The 20,297-nt window shown below is 44.8% G+C and overlaps 3 protein-coding genes across 3 annotated transcripts in view; 2 read left to right on the forward strand and 1 right to left on the reverse strand.

The window, feature by feature from the left end:
• Positions 1-20,297, reverse strand: part of T265_02282 (hypothetical protein) — a gene marked incomplete at both ends in the record, with an annotated part of 104,314 nt that overhangs the window by 48,667 nt on the left and 35,350 nt on the right. The window contains 3 exons of the mRNA XM_009166486.1: positions 5,788-6,024; positions 10,712-10,839; positions 19,423-19,488. Of these exons, the coding sequence (XP_009164750.1) occupies positions 5,788-6,024; positions 10,712-10,839; positions 19,423-19,488 (431 nt within the window). The remainder of the gene's footprint in view (positions 1-5,787; positions 6,025-10,711; positions 10,840-19,422; positions 19,489-20,297) is intronic.
• Positions 15,804-16,040, forward strand: T265_02280 (hypothetical protein; the record flags this gene model as incomplete). Its single annotated transcript, XM_009166484.1, has 1 exon — positions 15,804-16,040. One exon carries the CDS (start codon positions 15,804-15,806, stop codon positions 16,038-16,040), a length of 237 nt encoding a protein of 78 aa, XP_009164748.1.
• T265_02281 (hypothetical protein) lies at positions 19,533-19,772 on the forward strand (the record flags this gene model as incomplete). Its single annotated transcript, XM_009166485.1, has 1 exon — positions 19,533-19,772. The coding sequence occupies one exon, from the start codon at positions 19,533-19,535 to the stop codon at positions 19,770-19,772; it is 240 nt and encodes a 79-aa protein (XP_009164749.1).

Raw genomic sequence — 20,297 nt, forward strand, 5'->3', positions numbered from 1 at the left:
CTAGATGGGTGTAAAAGGACTGATCGCCTGAAGTCGAGAATGAAAGTCCATACCATTGAATTGGACGCCAAACGGTTGGTAGGTATAATAGTGAATTTATGGTGTGGACTTGGTGTCCATAAGCATTCTCTACAGAGTTTGCCCGAGTTTCACCTGTAAATTACAAACAAATCAGTTAACTCAGGCAGACCAGTGGGTTGAATTTGTCTTTCGGGGGAAATCACGGAATGAAACTCTAAAAACGTCTCCCTACGTACCAAACCAAAATAGGCTGCTCAGAAAGGAAATTGTTCCGTTGTGAAGCTGTCACTTGCGGACCCAGTTAACGTTGGATCGCAAGAACTCCGTGGGTTGGGGAAGAATGGCGCTTTGTTCTCTTCGGATACAGGTTATTCACATTGCTGTGCGACAAGTCAAGTGTGGTGGCAGTGTTCCCTCGTACTTACCACTGGTAACGGGTTCGACTCCCCCCGGAGGTTCAGAAGTTTCATACAACGGATGATTACTAACCCGGTGATTCTGGGTGTCACAGCATCGAGTGATATTGTGCGCTGGATTGAATCCTCATCGTGATCAACTACATAAAGAATCTGGCCCATTGATTCAACCAAAAAATAAGCAATCATACATATACATCAAGCACCTTCCATCGTCAGCGGATTTACTTTGGACTAGAAAACGACTCGCCTACTAGCACTGGAATACGAAGGATGAAGCTTTGTAACTAAGCAGGAGTTTCCAACGTCTGTCCAGGAAACGCAACAAAAAACCTGAAAACTGTCGTGGATGAGACGATTCTGGTTTATCAGACCGAGGTTCGTATACTCTTGTTTGAAGCACACACATGCTGGGCCGCAGCACCTAGCCAAGAAGTTTGCGACAGCTACTGCGCAGTTCGGTCAGAGTAAAAACGCAAGAAGACTTTTGTTCTGCACCAATCTACAGGGCTTGGAGTTCGCGACAATCCATCGCACATCGAGACTGCAATGAAGTTTGCAGATAACTGCACAGACCTCCACTGCCTCGAAAGCACACTTTGGCTTTGACCTAAGATTCCATGTTATAAAGGCCAGCGTGAATTTCGGTAAACCCGAGAATTGGGTGTAGGGGGAACGGAGCCTGTTAATGGAGTCCAACCTGCACATATAGACGGTGATGAACCTCTATGCTCTCTTGCATGGCGTTGAAACACAGACTATGGGGTGGCACAAACTCCGATACTTTAGCAGCATTCGCATGCCTGAGGCGGACAATTGGTGCTCACAGGACTGTTCACGATCACGTTCAACCACTGGCTGGAACGCGTTTGATTAATCTACATGAAAAGGGTTCTGAGTCAGCTTCCACATGGTTAACTGAATACGAAGAAATGGAATTCTGATGGAAGCTTCGATATCTGGATACTCTAGTCGTGAAGTGGGAAACGGAAACACAGAACAGAACGGCATGGAGAGAAATGATGAAAACTCGAGTTCGCCAATTTAATGACCGCCAATCTCGACGGCTGAAGCATGCAAGACAGAAAGGTACCATCAAAGCTGTTATACACTGAGTAATTCGATGCGCTAAGGCCGCGGTGGTGTTCGAAGTGACTTCCAAGAATCATTGTGTGAACGGAATCAAATCGGATCATGACTAAGTACAGATGGTTACATGGGTATATTCTGGGTCCGGCTTAATAACGATTCTGCCCAACTGCTACGCTGTTGCCATCTGCTTCAGTAAAGCCCCGCCTTACCGTCCTGGATGTTCCGAGGCGTGAAGTCTATGAAGGTGCTAAAGGAGATTTTCTGTAACTACCGTTATATAGGTCAAGTTGAATAATGGGTAGCAACAGCTCGTCACGTGTGTGTGCCTAGAGCACGTTTCATACGTTGTCCGGGCAACCAGACAACCTTTTGCATATTACCGACTGTTTGGTCGTGTCCAGCGCCCTAGCCTATGGAGACGCAAGCCATTCTTCGTGGATAGATTCTTGTTTGTCTGAACGCTTTTCTTTACTTCTACCTCAAATCTGCTTTATATGCACTATGAGGCAGTGATTTGAGTTGTGATTTAGTGTATCCCTTTTCTTTATCTTATTGATATGTGTTTCGTATATCAAGCTACATAAATCCGCACTGGTATTGCGCACATCCCGTAGCTGACTCTGTAACAAAGCTGTACAGGCCTAGCTGAAGGATGACCAGCGCTGGTGAGCGGTGATATTAGCAGACCTTGTTATTCCATTTTGAGCAACGTATGGTATTAAAGTGCGAAGTGACTGGTGTTTCCCATAAAAATAGAAGAAGATTTGCCTCCATTCTAGCGAAGATTCAAGCTCACAAGTTCATGCGTCGGCACTTGTAATGTGCTTCACTTGAGGAAAAGATTAAGCACGATCACACCTCCATTTTTATTAGCCCATCATTTTGCATGGACGATACTAGAGAAGTTGGAACACTGCGACACAGCTAAACCGGGATATATTGCCATGGGTGGCGTAGTTCCGTCAATTTTGAGTAAGACCCGAAACATAATCAACCCGTTGGGACAATTACAACCATGAGTAAACATTGAGCATGTTTTGTGGGTGGTGATAATACCCACAGTCAACCGAACAATAATTGATTTGCTGCAGAAAGTGTCAACCGAAGTCCAGAGATAATTGTAAGAAAACATTTTAACGAACGAAGGGTGTCCATCCAGATAAGCAGACATATAGAATGGCAGGTAACCAAAAGTTTGAATAGACCACACCTTTCTTGGTTTGACTCATACACGTGACTAATGATTAAATGGATAAGATCTAGTCAATGAACGAGAAAACGAGCCTTCATATGGACGGAAAGAAGGCAAGTGAGAATGGAAACAAAAGTCCGAGGTTACGTAGGCAACGCGCGCGGACACGCCCATGCCTTCGTCAGTCAATCATACGAAAGTAATGGGGGGAATGTCAACACGTGTAGGCAGGGTTGGCAATGCAAAAGCACTGTGGGATTACGCAACTACCGGTTGCAGTCGTTACTGAGTGTATACTGGACATGACCACGGATAGCGTGCCTTAGAATGGATACGGGATTAGGCTGAAGTCGATCAACGATATCTCAAACACCCTGTCAACAGGATGCACGATAAATGATGTAGGCAAGTAAAGCCCCAAAGGTGTGCACTTTCAGACACCGATCGACCCCATAATGTTCGTGAGAGAGAGAAACTTTTCCAAGGAATAAAACTGGAAAGTAGACAAAGTTAAACTACGAAAAGGAAAAACACGGAGCAACATGAGATAAATATAGATGAATACAATATGCACTTGGCCATCAAGAAGTGTGCTAGTCACGTGGCGGTGGCAGACACAGTGGAACCCGCGACGGACGTCCCTAATGTTGGTGTTGCTGAATACATGGTCGTAATTATTAACATCAGACTGAGTACAGGACAGAAGATGGAAGGAAGCAACATAGGCTCATAGCTTCATAAATTTGATCGTGTTGAACTTTGACGAGTCACAATCCTTGTGACTGGTCGCTAAGCTTGTCAAATTAGATGCAAACATTTCCAAAACACTACGCGACCCTGAACAATGTCTCGGTCATTCTCCGGTTGAAATCGTAAATTTCTCCAAGACGAATAAAGTCACTAGGGTAAGCAGGGAAGACGCACAGCTCATCGACATTTCAAAGAAGAGGCGAAAGTGATGTGCACTGCGAGCAACGTTTTACACGTGTTCGTTCCACTGTGTACAATGCACTCGAACAGAGGAAGAAGATAAGGCACCGAATTTCCTATATCCCGTTTGTTCAAAGACTGCTGAATACGACAGATGGCCATTGTTACGCGTAGGCGATGGCTCACTCTCCCGATAAGCGAAAAGTCGCGTGGTAGGGTGTCGCTTGAGGGCCTCTGCCACCCCGTTTACATTATGTGTACCTTGCCCCAAATCGCCGTCTCTTCCATGTGTTAAGTAGTGGATTAGAATAGGTATGAAAAACGAGACTTTAGTGTGCACGGGAAATAACCGTTCCAATGGGTAGCTAAAAATAAATGGGCAGGCGCTGAGACAGACGTCCACAAAAAGGTTTCGACTGCACTCATGCCATATACCACGTGTCCGTCGGGTATTCAGTTTGTGGAAGGGCGGTTGTGCTCCCACAAAAGTGACTCATGGCTAATGTGGGACCCGGATGAAGGACAATCACTTATGCATAGGGAAATGGTTGTACACGGTTGACAACCTCTCCAAAGAACATGAGGGAAGAAACAGACAGTGCCTCGTGTACGAATGAAGAAAATCGATAGATAAGTATTTGGTACAGGTAGACGTGGAAGGAAAACAAGCTCACGGGAACAATGAGGGTAGAAAGGAGGACAAGTAAAAAGAAGATTAGCATGCAAACCACATGTTGTCTTTTTTTAAATGGAATTGGGCGACAGAACAGATTGTGCTGTGAAAGATTCTGAAGAAGGCGACAGGTGCAAATGGCTGAGGAAAAAAGGAAACCACAGTAAAAAAAAACTGGTTNACAGATTGTGCTGTGAAAGATTCTGAAGAAGGCGACAGGTGCAAATGGCTGAGGAAAAAAGGAAACCACAGTAAAAAAACGGGATTCGGATCTCTCGGGACGTGCGAAAAAAGGCTAGTCAGCAGGAATTTCAGGCATAAAAGGTCCACGTACGCGAAAAATAGAAGGCGGAACGGAAGCCAACTATTCGGACAACAGCCAACAACGGGGGAATGCTGGACATGTGTAGTTTGGGATAAAGAAAACCACACTGAAGGTGCACAGCTGCGCGTGCGCACACGCTCGCCTGTCAACAGACGTAGCGCCATCGGTGTTCTATGGCGACGGATACGCACATGCACCCACAAACGACCCGTGGATAATCGATCTGAAGTACGCGTTGTGATCAATGCCAGTGAATGGGTCGCCCACGCAAATGAATTCAGCTGCCATGACAATTGATAAAACAGTTACTGAGGTAAAAGTTGGGACGCACGTGTCTACAACCAAGCGACCATCTCATGATAAGCGGATAATGGGAAACGAGCACCAAGTAGCAAGTCAATCGGAAAGAGAGCTCATGGGGTGATCTGGTTCGAGCGGAAACTGGACAAGATGGGTTCCTTAAATTAACGCTCCCCATAGGCTTCTGATAATGGGCGTTTGTAATGTTGAATGGGTTTTGTGAAGTTCGTCACGTTGGTAGGCCGCAGTCAGTTCATGTGGAGACCAGTGTGTTGCAATAGGGATACCCATGTGGCCGCAAGCAATTATGCAGAGAATGGTCGCAAACATGGGGTTGCTCCCATCCAGGAACCAATCTGTTTCAGTAAACTAAATCACATCTCCAGACGCGGAGTTCGTCCATTCCACATACTGATAATGGATAAACTGGTGTATCTTAACACATTGGTGGTCGCTGTTCGTGTGGGGCATGGACGCATTGTCGTGTAGCACCGATCGAAATCGAAGATTCGTAGGTATTTCTTCAACCACCAAAAAAGCAAGTGATGAATGTACTCATGAATACTAGTCTGCCAACACACTGTGACAGTGATACTGTACGACAGGGTAGCTGATTAGGGGAGTCAACGAGAAGAACGTTTTTATAGTGGAAGTCTACAATAGCTCTGAAGAAGCATGACAAGTCAAATATTCAAACTATTCATAAAACACAAAATCGTGCTGGAAACAACACTGAAAGCAAGCTGTTACCCGAAGCGGGATCACTAACTAACACTACGCAGACAATCTGGAATCAGTCGTCCGATGAGTAAGCAAGCAGACAACCCTACGAGCTCACCTTCAAATTTTTTCCATCGAACGGTAGGGTTCCACTGACGAGAGTGTACAGAATGACACCGAGGGACCAGACATCTACTTCAGGACCTTCGTACTTCCGACCGAGAAACAATTCAGGTGCTGCGTACGGAGGGCTCCCACAGAAAGTGTCTAGCTTTTGCGAAGTGGAAAAGTAGTTGGAGAACCCGAAATCGGCTATTTTTATGTTAAGGTCAGCGTCTAGCAGCAAATTTTCGGCCTGTGGAGTGGAATACAAAGAAGAGTGATCATCTAAGGACATCAGATAGTGTTGTAACTTTGAAATTCGCACAAAAGCAGAGAAACCCAAGTCCTCGGTTTTTATGTAAGCCACGGCACTCGCTATGCACGCAATCGTCAGTTGAAACAGACTGTCTTCGTTCTAACAGGGTACCAGTTTGAAGATGGCGGTATACTTTACCTCCCTGCTAGCTTACTGATTTAAACTTACGGAGATTGAAGCTCGCGAAAAAATAACTAGGCTTTGCACAAACTCGTGCTGGTACAGTTCACAACGGCAGTCAGAGGTCAAGTGCACGCAGCGTGATATCCAGTTACGATCCCAGCAACGAATAGCATGTGCCACGTTGATACCGAACCATTCCATATCCCGTAGCCCCCTAGACAGCAGCGACACCCAGCACATGATGAGTGAGCTGTTGCGTTTTACCGGAGCATGATTTCGGGTATTCGGGTAACGTGAGTGAACCGTTGAAATCACAGAAACTGCAGTAATTGCCTGGGTTGTAAGATAAAAACGCATCTTTTGCTGGACAAGCATGTGTGCAATCTGCCAAGCCGTTAAGTTTCTCGGATACATACACTTCGAATGCGAGGGTGCTTTACGGTGAGACCGCCAAACTGCAGAATTAAGAAGACTGTCTCCAAAGTCTACAAGAATCGCCAAACGGCGTAAATTAATAATAATAATAATAATAATAATAATAATAATAATAATAATCGTTCAACTGTAATACCCTTCCAGGGCTTAGCTGTCATGCTACCCCAAAGAAGCACGAGGGCTTGGATACTGCCAGAGTGCCCAAGCCTAGACGGGGGAAGTCGAGATGCCGAGGCAGGGTTCGAACCATGAACCTTCCGGTCAGTAAATTGGCGCTCTAACCGCTTGAGGCATCTCGCCCCATGGCGCACATTGCGTACATCGATATGAAGAACAATGTATTTTTCCCTTATACGTTAAACACGATCGTAGAAACCGATTAACGAAATGTTGTGAATACTTTTTGGAGTAGCGTTCGCCACCAGCAGACGACCCCTTGATTGAATCCAGGATGACTTTAAGGACTCTCACATTCCTCCAAGTGAGACAATGTAACACAGTGATTCACATCTAAACTATTTGGGTGTTTTTGTAAGCTATGGTGTAACCCACGTGCCAGATACATCGTCCAGTCAGATAGGTTGAACAGCAGCGATAAGAAGCACCCCAGGATTACAATGAAAGGTGAACTAAAATCACATTTTTGGAATAGAATGAAACTGGAACTTTTGTTGGCGAGTGGTGAGACATGATGAGAGCTGAAAGTGTGGCATACCTCTCGGAAAAAGTCAAACCCAGTGCGAAAGCCAAGAAAGCAAATGGCTGTGCCACAATTAGGTCAAGTGTTTCGTAATCCGCGACAGAGTGACTGGTGGTGCAAGTCATTTCTAGCTACGGTACACAGCACTTTGGAAAAGCGAAGATCTTTGCGGCAACATCCACGAGGCTGATTACTTGATAATCTCTATATATCACTTGGTCTTAGTGGTGATATTAAAAGAATAACCGAGATGCCCCAGTCAAGTGGGACAGACACAATCAAGTGACTGAAATGTTAGCGTCGCGCATCTGTTTAGAACATCCGTGAGTGTAGCCAGATGCCTTGGGGTTTTGAAGAGATTTGCGAACATAGGTGAGGAAGATGTATTCAAGAAATACACTCACTTGCAAATCAATTTGATTTTCACGAGAGACCCAACTCAATCTCTCGTTTATGATATTCTACAACTGAATGTGCTGCACACAGGCCACCTCATGATTCAGTTGACGGAAACTCGGGGACTGTGCCTACCCGATGAGCCCCACGAAAGGCGAAACCGGTCGTGGGCTGTCGAAGAGTTTTCAGCGACTTTGTGAGTAGTTTCTTTTATGAAGATGGATTCGAGTTAACAATTGAGTGGTTCCATTTTTCGACCCTTCTACCCTCTTCCTACTGTAGTACAATTGGAACCTTGGGACCTGGATCTGATGGTGTATGAAAAAATCTAGAAAAAATTCGGGAATGCTCTACCGAAGAAGTTGTTAATTCCACGGACACACGCACACATAGAAGCGAAGCACGGATCCAATTATGTGAAGCGTTCAGACCAATGAATAAAGAGTTATTTTCGGCCAGAACAAGTATTGGACGCGATTGCTTGGCCGTACATTCATCGACAAACAACGGTAGCAAATAATGCTAGGTCCACGTCCGTCAGAGCGTACGCCACAAGCAGTGAGAAGCCGTAACGGAGAAACTGCTGTGCTGGAGACTGACCCGGTTTTCCGCGATGTTGTTCCTCCGATACGAGACAGTGAAAATCGTATAGCTTATACAAAGCTCAACGGTGAGATCGAAAACCACTTCCAACTCACTGGTACTTCAGAAGCACATGAGAAAAAAAGTAATTTAAAGTCCTGTGCATCTTTGAGTTGCACCTATCAACAGAAAACTTCAATACGGCTTCACCGGGCAAAAGCTAACCACAAGGCGATACTGAGTAGGAATGAGACTGAAAAGTAAGTAAGATTAACCGTCCCCAGCAAACCTGAGACTAATCTAAGGTGAGCCCTAGAGGGCTTACAAGCTAGGCCCGAGCAACTGTCTGTGTCGCTGACTTGTAAACATTCCGGTATTCCTTCCTTTCTCTGTTTGTTGTTGCGTAATCTGACAGCATTTCCATACACCAGTTCCTTCCGGTTTACACGGCAGCTGAGCACTAGAAGAATAACAAAGTTAGGAGGCTATTATTTATCACTGCTTTACATTGAAAGAAACAGCAACCTGGATGAATCATGTAGCGCGCAAACAGAAGAACACAGACAGCGGTTACAGAACGCGCCAAGTGCAAAGTGACTCACGACCAGTGGTTACTAGTCGGAAACTCAGGATGCAGACATACATCAGATGCGTGTGCATGAAACCGAGGGTACGGCAGATATGCAAACCAATACATCACGACTGGAAACTAGGACGACTTTACACACTAAGTTAAACAATCAGAGCTAACCGGATGACAACTTTGAAACAAGTTTAAGTTGTTAGCTGGGGTACGAAGTCAGGTAGTTTGGAACTGGAGCGGAACGCAGAGGCGTTCCGAAGAAAGGTTACAGAAGGAAGGTGTTTGTTACCACAGTTATGCTTCCAGGTCACTCTGCTAGCTACCAAAACGGAGCAAGCCAACAGTCGCCCTCACGCTGACATTCGGGGAAAACCCGAAAACCCAACGGTTTGTGACCAGTTGGCTTAGGCCGTTTCAACAAGTTTGATGAACACATAAAAGGAATCAAGTAACTAGTCAAGTTTTCACTGACTATGAAATTGTTGCACACGTAAAATTTGCGTTTATAATCTAAAGCCTAGTTTGAACACCCTTCAGAATGAACTTTGTCTAATGACTTGTTTGCAGCAACTGGTTTTTTAACGATTCATGATAGTCGTCAGGACTACCAGTGAAAAGTAGAAATTCGAACAGATTACTGTCCAGAGACAGAATTTAGTTATCTCTGCTTCCTGATAGAATTGGGACAGGTGGAAACCAGTAGTGGATGGCCGTCATTGTGAGCAATCATCCCACAATACATACAGCAAAATCATGCGTGGTCCGTCAAATCACATTAAACTCTCAACTAAGAGTTGTACACTTGCTACGGGCTTCTAGATTCGTCTTATTATCTGCAAATATCTGGTCGGTTACGTACGACGTTACCCGATTCTTGCAAGGTGATATCTCCAGAAGCCAGTTTCACATTGTGCATACATTCACAAGCAATGTTACTGGCTGATCAACTAACCAGAGGCAGTATTGTATTCCAATCTGCTCGTCCGTTGGTAAACCATTAGACACGGAGAACAAGTTCTGTCGGCCGTCAGGTTTGAAAGTCACTCCGGTTCCACTACATTCAATCGATAATTGTACTTGGAATCACTTATAGTATTTGTTGAAAACTAACCATTCATGATGGGACAAACTGCTCGCAGGGTGGCTGAAAACTTGTCGAAAGCTAACGGCCGGTTCCGCCATTATTCTGGCCCACTTGGTCGCCGAGATTCCGTCAAATGAATGCTTTATTTGAAACCCCAATTACACTCACTCGCACACTGATTTGGTTTTAACCGGAGACCAGGTGAATCTCTCCAGGAACTTTTAGCAACCTGGTGAGTAATGCGTTTCGTCTGGAACGTGTAGCGAGGTATCTCGGATACCGTGCCAACTGTGTAGCATATTGAGTAGAATATAATAAACAAATGATTCAGCTGCGGTTCGGCTGAGTCTCCCATTAAAACAAAAATAATCCTTCTTGCCTTTCACCTGACCTACAGCCATTTTTTTAATTGAAAGGCTCTTGTTGCAGTAAATTGGCATGAATGCACGACAGCGACGGAGAATTTTTGAAACCCAGTGACCCTGTCAGTATAACAGTGAAATTGAATCTTAAATTCAACAACACGACTTCGAATCATCCCGTTGATGCTCAGGTCAACAAAGTTTCTCTGATCGTCATGTGGCCAAGCCTCATCATGAAAATACACGGACAGAGCTATCAACATTGTCTTCTATATCATACAAAAACAAAGTTGGCACAGTTCAAGGTGTCTTTTGGCTATGTGCTACCAATGCGATAAATGCAAGAAAGTAAGACAAACCTTCAGATCCCGGTGGACGACCATTTTCTGATGACAGTATTGCACGGCAGAAACAATCTGTCGGAACTTTATGCGTGCATCCGCTTCTTTCATTTTCCCGTGGGCCACCAGGTAATCAAATACTTCACCTTTTTTGGAGAAGCAAGGTAGAGTGAAAACAACAACGTCAGTATGCGATCAGAGACAAAGAATATTGAAATTACGAATCAAAGAGGTCAGGGAAGATACCAGTGACCTTGAAGCAACAAGGGCTAATTCACAAGCATTCACAACTGTTACGATTTGCAGGATCATGAAAAATCGCCTCATTTGCGAACAAGTGGTGCCGCTCTCGTTACCCTTGTTTAAGGGACCAGTCCAGCACAGGAACTATGACATCAAAGTAGAATCAAACTAACGTTTTTGGGACCAAGAATGTGTTAGAGGCTACTAGCGAGTGCAATGACTGGAAAATAACGTGGTCCAATATCGAGTGTTTTAAGTGAATGCAACGAAGAACGATACCCTTTGGCGTAAGTTGACAGACACCATAGAATCAGCGCACCAGAATGGATATGGTAGCCAACAGGCAACAGCGTCAGCCAAAACCTGGTGTGCAATCCTCCCAAGCAGAAGCCACGACAAGGAAGGACAAGTCTACTTCCGAGTGGGAGTATAATTGCAGGACGGTGTGGTGCGGTTAGTCCGCAATAGCTACTTCGGAGTGGTAATCAACATCAGTTGCAGAAACGAAAGCGACCTACTCGTAGCACTATTGTTGGATTGGAGACAAGCTGGAATCTACATCTAAGTGTTTCAACCATTCGGCCAACAACGGCTCATAAAGTACGAAGACCAGATTTTTGGAGCAGCACGACGGAGCTCTCCAGTATCTATTGTAGTCAAGATAGTTCTGGGCTTGTTTACTATATCTAAGCTTCCCACCAATGACCAGATTAGAAAAGTGAACACACGAAATCTTCACTGACAGGTGGCTGGCTCACCCATTCGGCTACGCTTAACAGTTTACACATCATATAGCCCTTTTTCCAGCGACACGTCCCACCGTTCAATTACCATGACTGACTCTGCTCTGCGGTTATAGTCGGCGGATCAGAGGAAGTAAAACAATCCCTTGAGTCACTTCTGTAATATGAATTCGGTTGGATAATCGCACAGCTGTAGCACCCTTTCGGCGCCTAGCTGCCACGCCACCCGAAGAAAGCACGGGGCTGGGATACTGGCAAGTTGTTCAAGCCTAGACAGGGAAAGTCCAGAAGCAGAGTCCGGGTTCGAACCACGGACCTACCGGTCAGTAAATTCGCGCTCTAACCACTGAGCCGTCTCGTCGGGATTACGATAACCTATAGTGCCACCTTCGAGTTAAACGACTCCGGAAACTGCAGGTGGGTGTGCACTCATACACGGTATCCCCATTCAAGGAAACTCTACAACCCAATTTAGCCCCCCACAGGCAGGAGAAACAAAAATGATGGATCCGTCTCCATAAGGAAATTCACAAACAGGAACAGGTAGTATATTATTCAGTTTGGGAAGCGGAGTACAAACGAAGGCGGTAGCATTACCATATCCAGGGTAATCAGGCTAGGGTGAATTTCACTGGCGTAACGTGGCAACCATATCCTGACTCAATAATCTGTACCACAACATATACATTTGAAACCCGCCAGTCAAATCCAAACATCATCGACATTCCACATTACCTGCATCCAGACGGGTGCACTAAGACCACCGTTGTTGGGACACTGTATACCAGACAGAAGAACACGGTCGACCAGATAGCGCACAGAAAGACACAGGCACACACAAACCATCGCCACTGACATTATCGGATCCATGCTCGCTTGTGCCAAGACCATGTTTGGGCTTATTGATGTTGTTAAAGACGAACGGACTCGTGTGATACACACCCAAAGAGCTAAGCGAATGTGACACTATCACACAAAATGCCACAGACGGTGATGGTTTCCCTCGGAACAGGTAATCATAGTTCGAGAGATGGCAACATTGAAGGTCGATGAGAGATAGAGGGAGAAGGGTGAATGGGAGAAATAAAACGAGTTTGAAGCGTATCCGATAGAATGGGCTGAACTGAGAATTGCAAAAGAGGGTGCGATCAATTTCACGGAAAATTTGCTTCGACTTTTTTAAAACTTGTTCAACAATTCTGTTCAGTGCACACTGGAAAATTGCGGATAAGGTGTGGCTGACATTGAATGCCCAGATAGCCATGCTGATGAGTGATGGGGCAGTCTGCTTCACTACTTAAATCCATGGCAACTGTTAGCTTCACTAATGCTAGGATCAACAACCTGGTAGGCTTCTGCTCACGTGCGACGTGGTGAGAATGATTTCAATCCCAGAAGGGGGACAGAAAGATTCTGTTTGTACGAAGAATCCGATAGNAGAAAACAAAAAAAGAACAGACGTTCCCCACATCTCCCAACAGATGGGTAATTCGTGCTTATTCTTCAGCTTCCATTTGAGTAGGATTGACAACGAAACGAAACAAAGGAGAAACGATTAGCAGGAAGACAAAAACTTCCAATCTTAGTCCATATAGACCAGGAAAACGTAGTTAGTCGGCAGTAACAAACGTAAAGTCTCCTAACGTGGAAACCGATTTCTTATGTGATTCGTTTCAAAATTCAGGTAAATGGCACAACCCATTTAATTAATCAAATGTCGGGAATTCAAGCCCTGGAACGGTCGCGGATATGCACTGCTGATGAGCTCTAATGGGAACTGACGCTATGTCCAGTGTCTAATCCACCTGGTGGTGACCCAGCAGGACAGAACTGGACTATTCAAACGAGAGTGAAGTGAATGTTAATTTTACAATGCCCACAACCACCCACAACCTATCAGATTCATCTGAAGTCCTCGGCACATTGGTTGGTGTTGTTGGACCTAGTTCTCCCATAATATGCAAGCGCGGTAGGGTGGAATGTGACCGAGTGAAATGAGTTCAAACCCAACGATCCCGTACGGCAATGCAGCAAGCCAGAGTTTCCACGTATGCCGAACTGCTTAGTACAGCTTCGTAATTGTTACGGTCGATGGTCCAACTTCAGTGGTGAAACGATATAACCACGAATAGAAAATTGCCGTTACGCGAGCCGATGGGAAAGTGCCCAGTAACTTGCAATAGAATGTCCGATTAAAGCATGCACCGGAATTGCTTGTTGCTCTGTAGCCATATGAACTCACGAGTAGACAACGGTTCGACTTTCCTTAAGCAAGTCCAACACACTACTTGTATTCTGGAGGCCGACGTCCAATGTGCACTTTTCGGTAATAGTGGGGATACCGAAACAGTTCTTCAAACAAGACAGATCCCGAGACAGGAGTCCTTGGCTTACTGAAGGCTTTCGTTAATCCGAAATATACATTTAAAGTACTCCTTTGAAAAACAATGACAAAAGTTCATTGGGTACTATAGCTAACGGGATGTGGTAAATCAAGGACTAAGTGGTGTCACGTAGAACAGGAGCTCCCAAAACTACATGCAGCTTGACAACTCAGGACCTTGGGTAGTGATATGCATATGCACACACATATGGATCTGTATAAGTGTGCCTTGGTGCGCTAAATCCAGAGAGATCACCGTAGAAAATACATGCTAGTGTGTTACACCACGACATGCAGAGCCTCAGGAAAAAATCAAAGGAAAAGAGATTGAAGAGTGAAACACAGAATTGGGAGCCAAGCGGCTTGGTGGTGAAGTAGCTGAAGGCGCACACGAATTGAGCAACCGCATATTGAACGGATGTAGACAGACTGGTCAGCTCAAATGTGATCTCAGTTTGGTCAGCCACGTTTATTCTAATGAAGGCCAGTACGAGTAGAGCTGTGTATACTAATGAAACAGGACACTCATCTAGGTGAAAACATGTTACGAATTCTCTATCGATTGCACGAGGCTGCGGTACCAGTGAGCAAGTGGGAGCATGTAGATTGTAAAAACATGCTTCGGCTCAACATAAATAATGTTGTTTTCTGCACAGACAAAATGAGTGGGTGCCAGCGGTCGATAGGACATTAGTCGGCAAAAACAAGGTTCTATGGAACAGGTTGGAAACTTCGATAAAGCCAGACAAAGAAAGCGATGAATGGTGCAGTTACGGCGGCGGACATGGATAACGCGCCTGCAGAAAACCGATTCACAACACATCGCCTTCCTGAATCCCAGCTCCAAACATCGCAGAGGACAAAAGAGCAACATACTGTTCTCTATTCTATCTGTAAAACAAGCTCTGCTTCTTGAGCGTTGGATTTTACTTTTTGCAGCCAGTGTTTACAAAATATCCATCTGAAAATTATGAGTTAGTACCGACCGCATGCATTCACCGTAATACAGGCTCAGTTTGATTTCACATGCAGTTTACACGGCCATATATAATTTGCGCTATCAATAAAATTTGTTTCGCAATTACGAGTAATCGGCGTTCACCCTTTTTCCAGCTGGATTTTGCTATGAGGAAAGGTCTGTGCAAACTGGGTACCTAAAGTGTATTTGAAAATTGCAAATCCAAGACAGGAGTTGACACCATTATATCTGTGTATCCAACCGCCGGCCATTCACATTAATCCCAGGTGTTGCCGAAGTCAAAGAGGAAACCAAAACAACTAGAAAAAGAAATAAAACCTGTTTGTTTAACGAAGAGTAACCGGTTCGAGACGCTGCAAGGAATAGTAACTAAACAGCAGCGACCATAGTACGAAATTGGATGCCTAACGAAAACCGCAACAATCAGATTCAGGCCACAATGCACACACGCTGACATTTCGAATAGGTGCTTAGATGACCAGGGGTCGCATTGCGGTTCTGGAACTCCAAGAACAAATCATGGACTTCCTGAGTATATTTATGACAATTAGATATTTTCTGCATAGCTTTCACCGTACGGCTACCATCCGTCTGATAAACTTTCTCAAAACGAGTAACTAGGATGCTTAGTTAGAGAACAGTGAGACAACACGCGAACATGGGGTGGAGTAAGTAATCAGAGGACGATAGCCACAAGCATTTAAACGAATTGGAGATGCGTTTACTTGTCCGTATGAAAATAACGGCACTAAACATGTCAACATGCAAACGGCAGACGCCATTCGGAAACATGTCCAGCTGATTGGAAGCAAGGTGGAAGGGAACCAGGATGCCGAAGAAGAGAGCTTCTCCAGTAAAATAAAGCATAAAGGGCAATTCGTCGACGCAGAAAAACTGCCCAGTCAGATCTGGATGGCTACGACTGCTATATATTCAGATGGAAATGAGGCGTCCAAATTCATTTGGAGCATGTGCATTCAGACGGGAAAAGTCAGTTGAATTCGAGACAGGAGAATGACAGCTTCGACAGGATGATTGACAACCGGACAGTGTTGGGTCAGATTTTTGATACACCACTGGTTAAAAGAGTTGTCCACGCCACAGCAAGTGCAACCGAAATGAAATAAATATACCACCCTTTCCCAAAACCATAGTTCGATGTGACTTGTCAACAACATGTCTCTAGTTCAACTAAATCCGATTGACGCTCTCGCTCTACAGGCAAAAGAATAGTCTACGTGAGTTGGACCGGGTTCGCATACCGTCAGGTCGAACGACTCTCAAATATTATCCACTTCGTTGTACGTGAATGTGGAATTTATGGCATTTGCGCTCACATCGCTTCCATCTGAGAATTTATCCTTCAATCCTCGAGCAACCATTCTGCTTAGTCTTCATGCTGATGTGGATCAACCAGAACGATTGCACCAGGATAGGAGGAGGGTTGTTCGAGCAAAAAAGACGACGAGAGTGATCACCTTGTTCGTTTGATTAAGAATGTAACCGTAAGGCTTACACGCCACGCAAAATTAATATCCCCATTCGATCATTCCCAAAATGGAATACCTACTGGGGGGAACGAAATTCACCAGGACGGAAATCGGGAACGCTTATTCCTCCAACGAGAACGTCCTATTCGGCGGACGTACAACCAATAAAGAACGCTTTTGGAGTGAAATCTAACATAGTTACATTTCTGTGCGGAGATAATGGACGTGTCATTAAGTCTCGACGAAGAAAAGCGGGGAATTAGCAAGGCAAAGCTGACGGTTCGACTGGTGATTGCATATGGAACCACTCTGTACCAATTAAAACGCTGCTTTTTCATAGGTTATGAACCCAATCAACATTTGGTCTAGATGGTGAGGGGAAAAATCGTAGAAACATTCATTTGGCTGTCGTTTAGCTGCTGTACCGTGTAATCTAGGGGTGTTTAGATATCAGGAAGACTGTTGACTGGTAATTGCTTACAAACTTGTCAGTTAAGCACAGCGGGCGATGGTGTGACAGCTTCTTGGGGGAGGAGCACGCAAACATTACAGTGGGGATGAGTCAGACCTTAGCACATTGGGGGAGATGGTTCAAGTGGTTAGAGCGCGAATTTACTGACCCGAGGGTCCGTGGTTCGAACCCGACCTCTGTCCCTCGACTTTCCCTGTCTAGGCTTGGGCAACCTGGCAGTATCCCAGACCTCGTGCTTCCTGCTTCCTAGCACATTGATCCTTGTGGGTGGAGTGCATTCCTCACCCAATTCGTGAACAGCGTCCCTGAGTGATTAAAAACGCCAATGGTGCTAAACATGTGGTTCAATCATGGTGGTTTCTAGTCCCAGAGAACAGTTTGGACTGATTTCACTGTGCATTAGCAGAACAACCACAAAATTCTCCACTCTGATGCGCATCACTCCAGTCATCTCTGACTACAAAACATTTTCGTAATCAACTGACAATATCAAATGAAAAGCATCGTATATTACGAACCATTCAACGGATAATCCCAAGCCCTTCTAAAAGTGGTTGAAGAAGAATGCCAAGGTTGAAAGACTGTTACTATACGTTATTATCCGGACTTCAGTTGGTAGCTCGGGTTCTGTACTATAGCCAAAATGAGAAAACGGCCAAGCCTGAAACTCTGAATTTGTCATTAAAGTGCGACGCACGGTGTCGATAGTGGACCTGTCACGGATATACCACACTTGATAAATCGCACGCATCTTTCACTACTAATCACGTGACAGAGAAAAGCCTCATTTGCAAGTTAAGTTTAACTGTAAATGTCAGGAACGGTTAGGCGTACCACTCATGTGTCCCGAAAAACAGTGCATATTTGAACAGGATGCCAAAACATAAAGGACACAGCGTAATGTACGCAAATGAGACGCTACCTTACGAGTATCACAAACGGTTCCTTTGAAGAGTTCGTGACAGCAAAAACAGTTCCTGTTACTTTATCCTGCCATTGCGAGCTTCGACACAAACCAAACATAACGTCATGCGGCTTAGATCAAGCGCATCTTTGGCTACGACCCTCGGGCTGTACTGCCACACCATTTTTTTTATCCAAACATAACGGCCGCCCTGTCATCGTCGCCTGTTTGAACCATGCAGGGGCGCTTGTGAGGTGCAATCGCTCAACGCATTGGTGACAGGGCTTGTTTATGTCAAAGCGGTAGAGCTTCCAAAGTGCAGGCTCTCACCACGGAAATTATGATAGCCGATCGATCAGAGTTTTACCTATTGACTTTCGAGTTGGTTTCTAGCCCTCCATCTGGAAAACGGCTGTTGATGAATACGGTGAAATCTCCGATAGCTCCGACAATTCCTCATTTTTCTCATTCACTGTGGTCATCAAGTTATCGTCTTGTAGTTGTGAAAACGAATCCATTAGTTCTTCAATTCTGATCGAGATTTTTGAGTTTCCAATATCTTCGAACGAGATTGCAAGTTGACAGTCGAGGTTAACCTACTAAGATTCACAAGTACGTAAACCGGACATCCTGAGATTCGCGTTTGGAGTGTTTTGCGGTGAGAATTAACTGGGGTCAGTCAGAATGGTACTATGTTTCCCCTGCGCGCAGCAGCGAGCATACGTGCTAGCTACATACTACAGACATTTAGAACGCGCAAAATATTTTCTAACCTACGTCATATGGTTGAAAACTTGGCCACCTGTAATCACGAGATTGTAGGAGAACTGGTACTCAGGAGGCTAACTTGTTTAGTGGTTGCTCAGTGGGAAGCTTGTTAGTAGGCTATACTGTACGACAAAATTCAACATATGCTGCCTGTGGCAGGCAGTGAAACAGTCAATCCCAAAATAGATATTACCTGTTGGGTGGGAGGCATGCAACTTGCAGCACACGTGGAATCAATCATATGGAGGTCCCATACGTTTGATGTGCGTTTGGACATATCCCCACCACCTATATCCCTTGTCTATAATCAAAATAGCTTGTTCTGTTCAGACAAGATTCCACTCCCTTTCATTCTGTCTCAATTATCAACAAACTGATACAGGTAATGTGAATGTCGACAGGGCTGCGAATACTGAGTGGATGTTGGCACATTCCAAGATGATGGTGTAGTAAATAAGTAGATGTAAGTACCTGAAAAAACGAGCTCCATATGGACTGCGAAGAACCTAGGCACTGGAGTGTCGACAGAATCTGTTAAATCCGTGAATAATAAGGACCATGGCAGGCGAACACTATTTCGGGAATAACCATTAGAACCAAAATAGTTGACCCACGGAAAACCACATGAATAGATTAACAGACAGGGCGACTGAGCTGAGACAAAGAAGGTTGAAAACATAACTTAACGGACCATTGAATGGGAACACACAGGAAATCCATCGATTGAAAACAACCAAAATAACTCACCCCCACTGGCATATTCCATTACGAGGTACAGGTGCCGTTCGGATTCGATTACTTCAAGCAGTTTAACTAAGGAGAAAAGAAAAGTTTATTTACTGCCTTCCATCTTTATAATGTTGTCGAAGAAAATGGAGAAACGGTATCCGAGAGACGAAGCTATAATGATGAACGCCCATCAGAAAAGTGTACAACATGACTCCAAGAAACCTCGCGTAAAGAGGCTACCCACTAAAGGGAGTCAGTCAGGCATCAGTCCTGGACAACCGGCACCGCGAGAAAAGCTTATTTCACAACCGCGGCAGCTCTCAGACAGTTGCCCTCTTAGGGGTTTACTGTGTAACGTTGTAAAGTAATCTATCGGGAATTTGTAGATAGAAAGAGCGATGCTGGACTGGTTACCGATCAACGTAACAGAACAACAAGTGTGTATAGAATTTACACGTATAAGGAAGACTGGGGAGAAATACGAACAACAGCCGGTTGCAGGAAGTCAACCGGCATCCCACGACTCGACCTCATATGTGAGATGCACTTGGGGACATCGACTTCAAGCAGGGCAAAAAGTGAAGATACGGTCAATCTTAGTCGGTCTGTGTTCGAATGGAGTCTAACGGTGTAGCATTAAATCGAATGGAAAAAAATGATCGATAGAAGTAAAAGGCATCCAAATTTAGGTCAATGACGCGTCGAAGGATTAGTCTAAGGCGGATTCGTTTCAGGTTTCACACTGCGCATGAACATGATGTTCAACGTTTCGCGAGAAATGGAGAAAGGAAGGTTGTTTCCTTTTCATGTCAACGTCTTGGTATTTCTTTCAAAATATATCACAACTAACAACTGTTGAACCATCCCTAGAAAAACTATGACAGAAATCTAAA

Source organism: Opisthorchis viverrini (assembly GCF_000715545.1).
Source record: "Opisthorchis viverrini unplaced genomic scaffold opera_v5_26, whole genome shotgun sequence".
NCBI lineage: Eukaryota > Metazoa > Platyhelminthes > Trematoda > Opisthorchiida > Opisthorchiidae > Opisthorchis > Opisthorchis viverrini.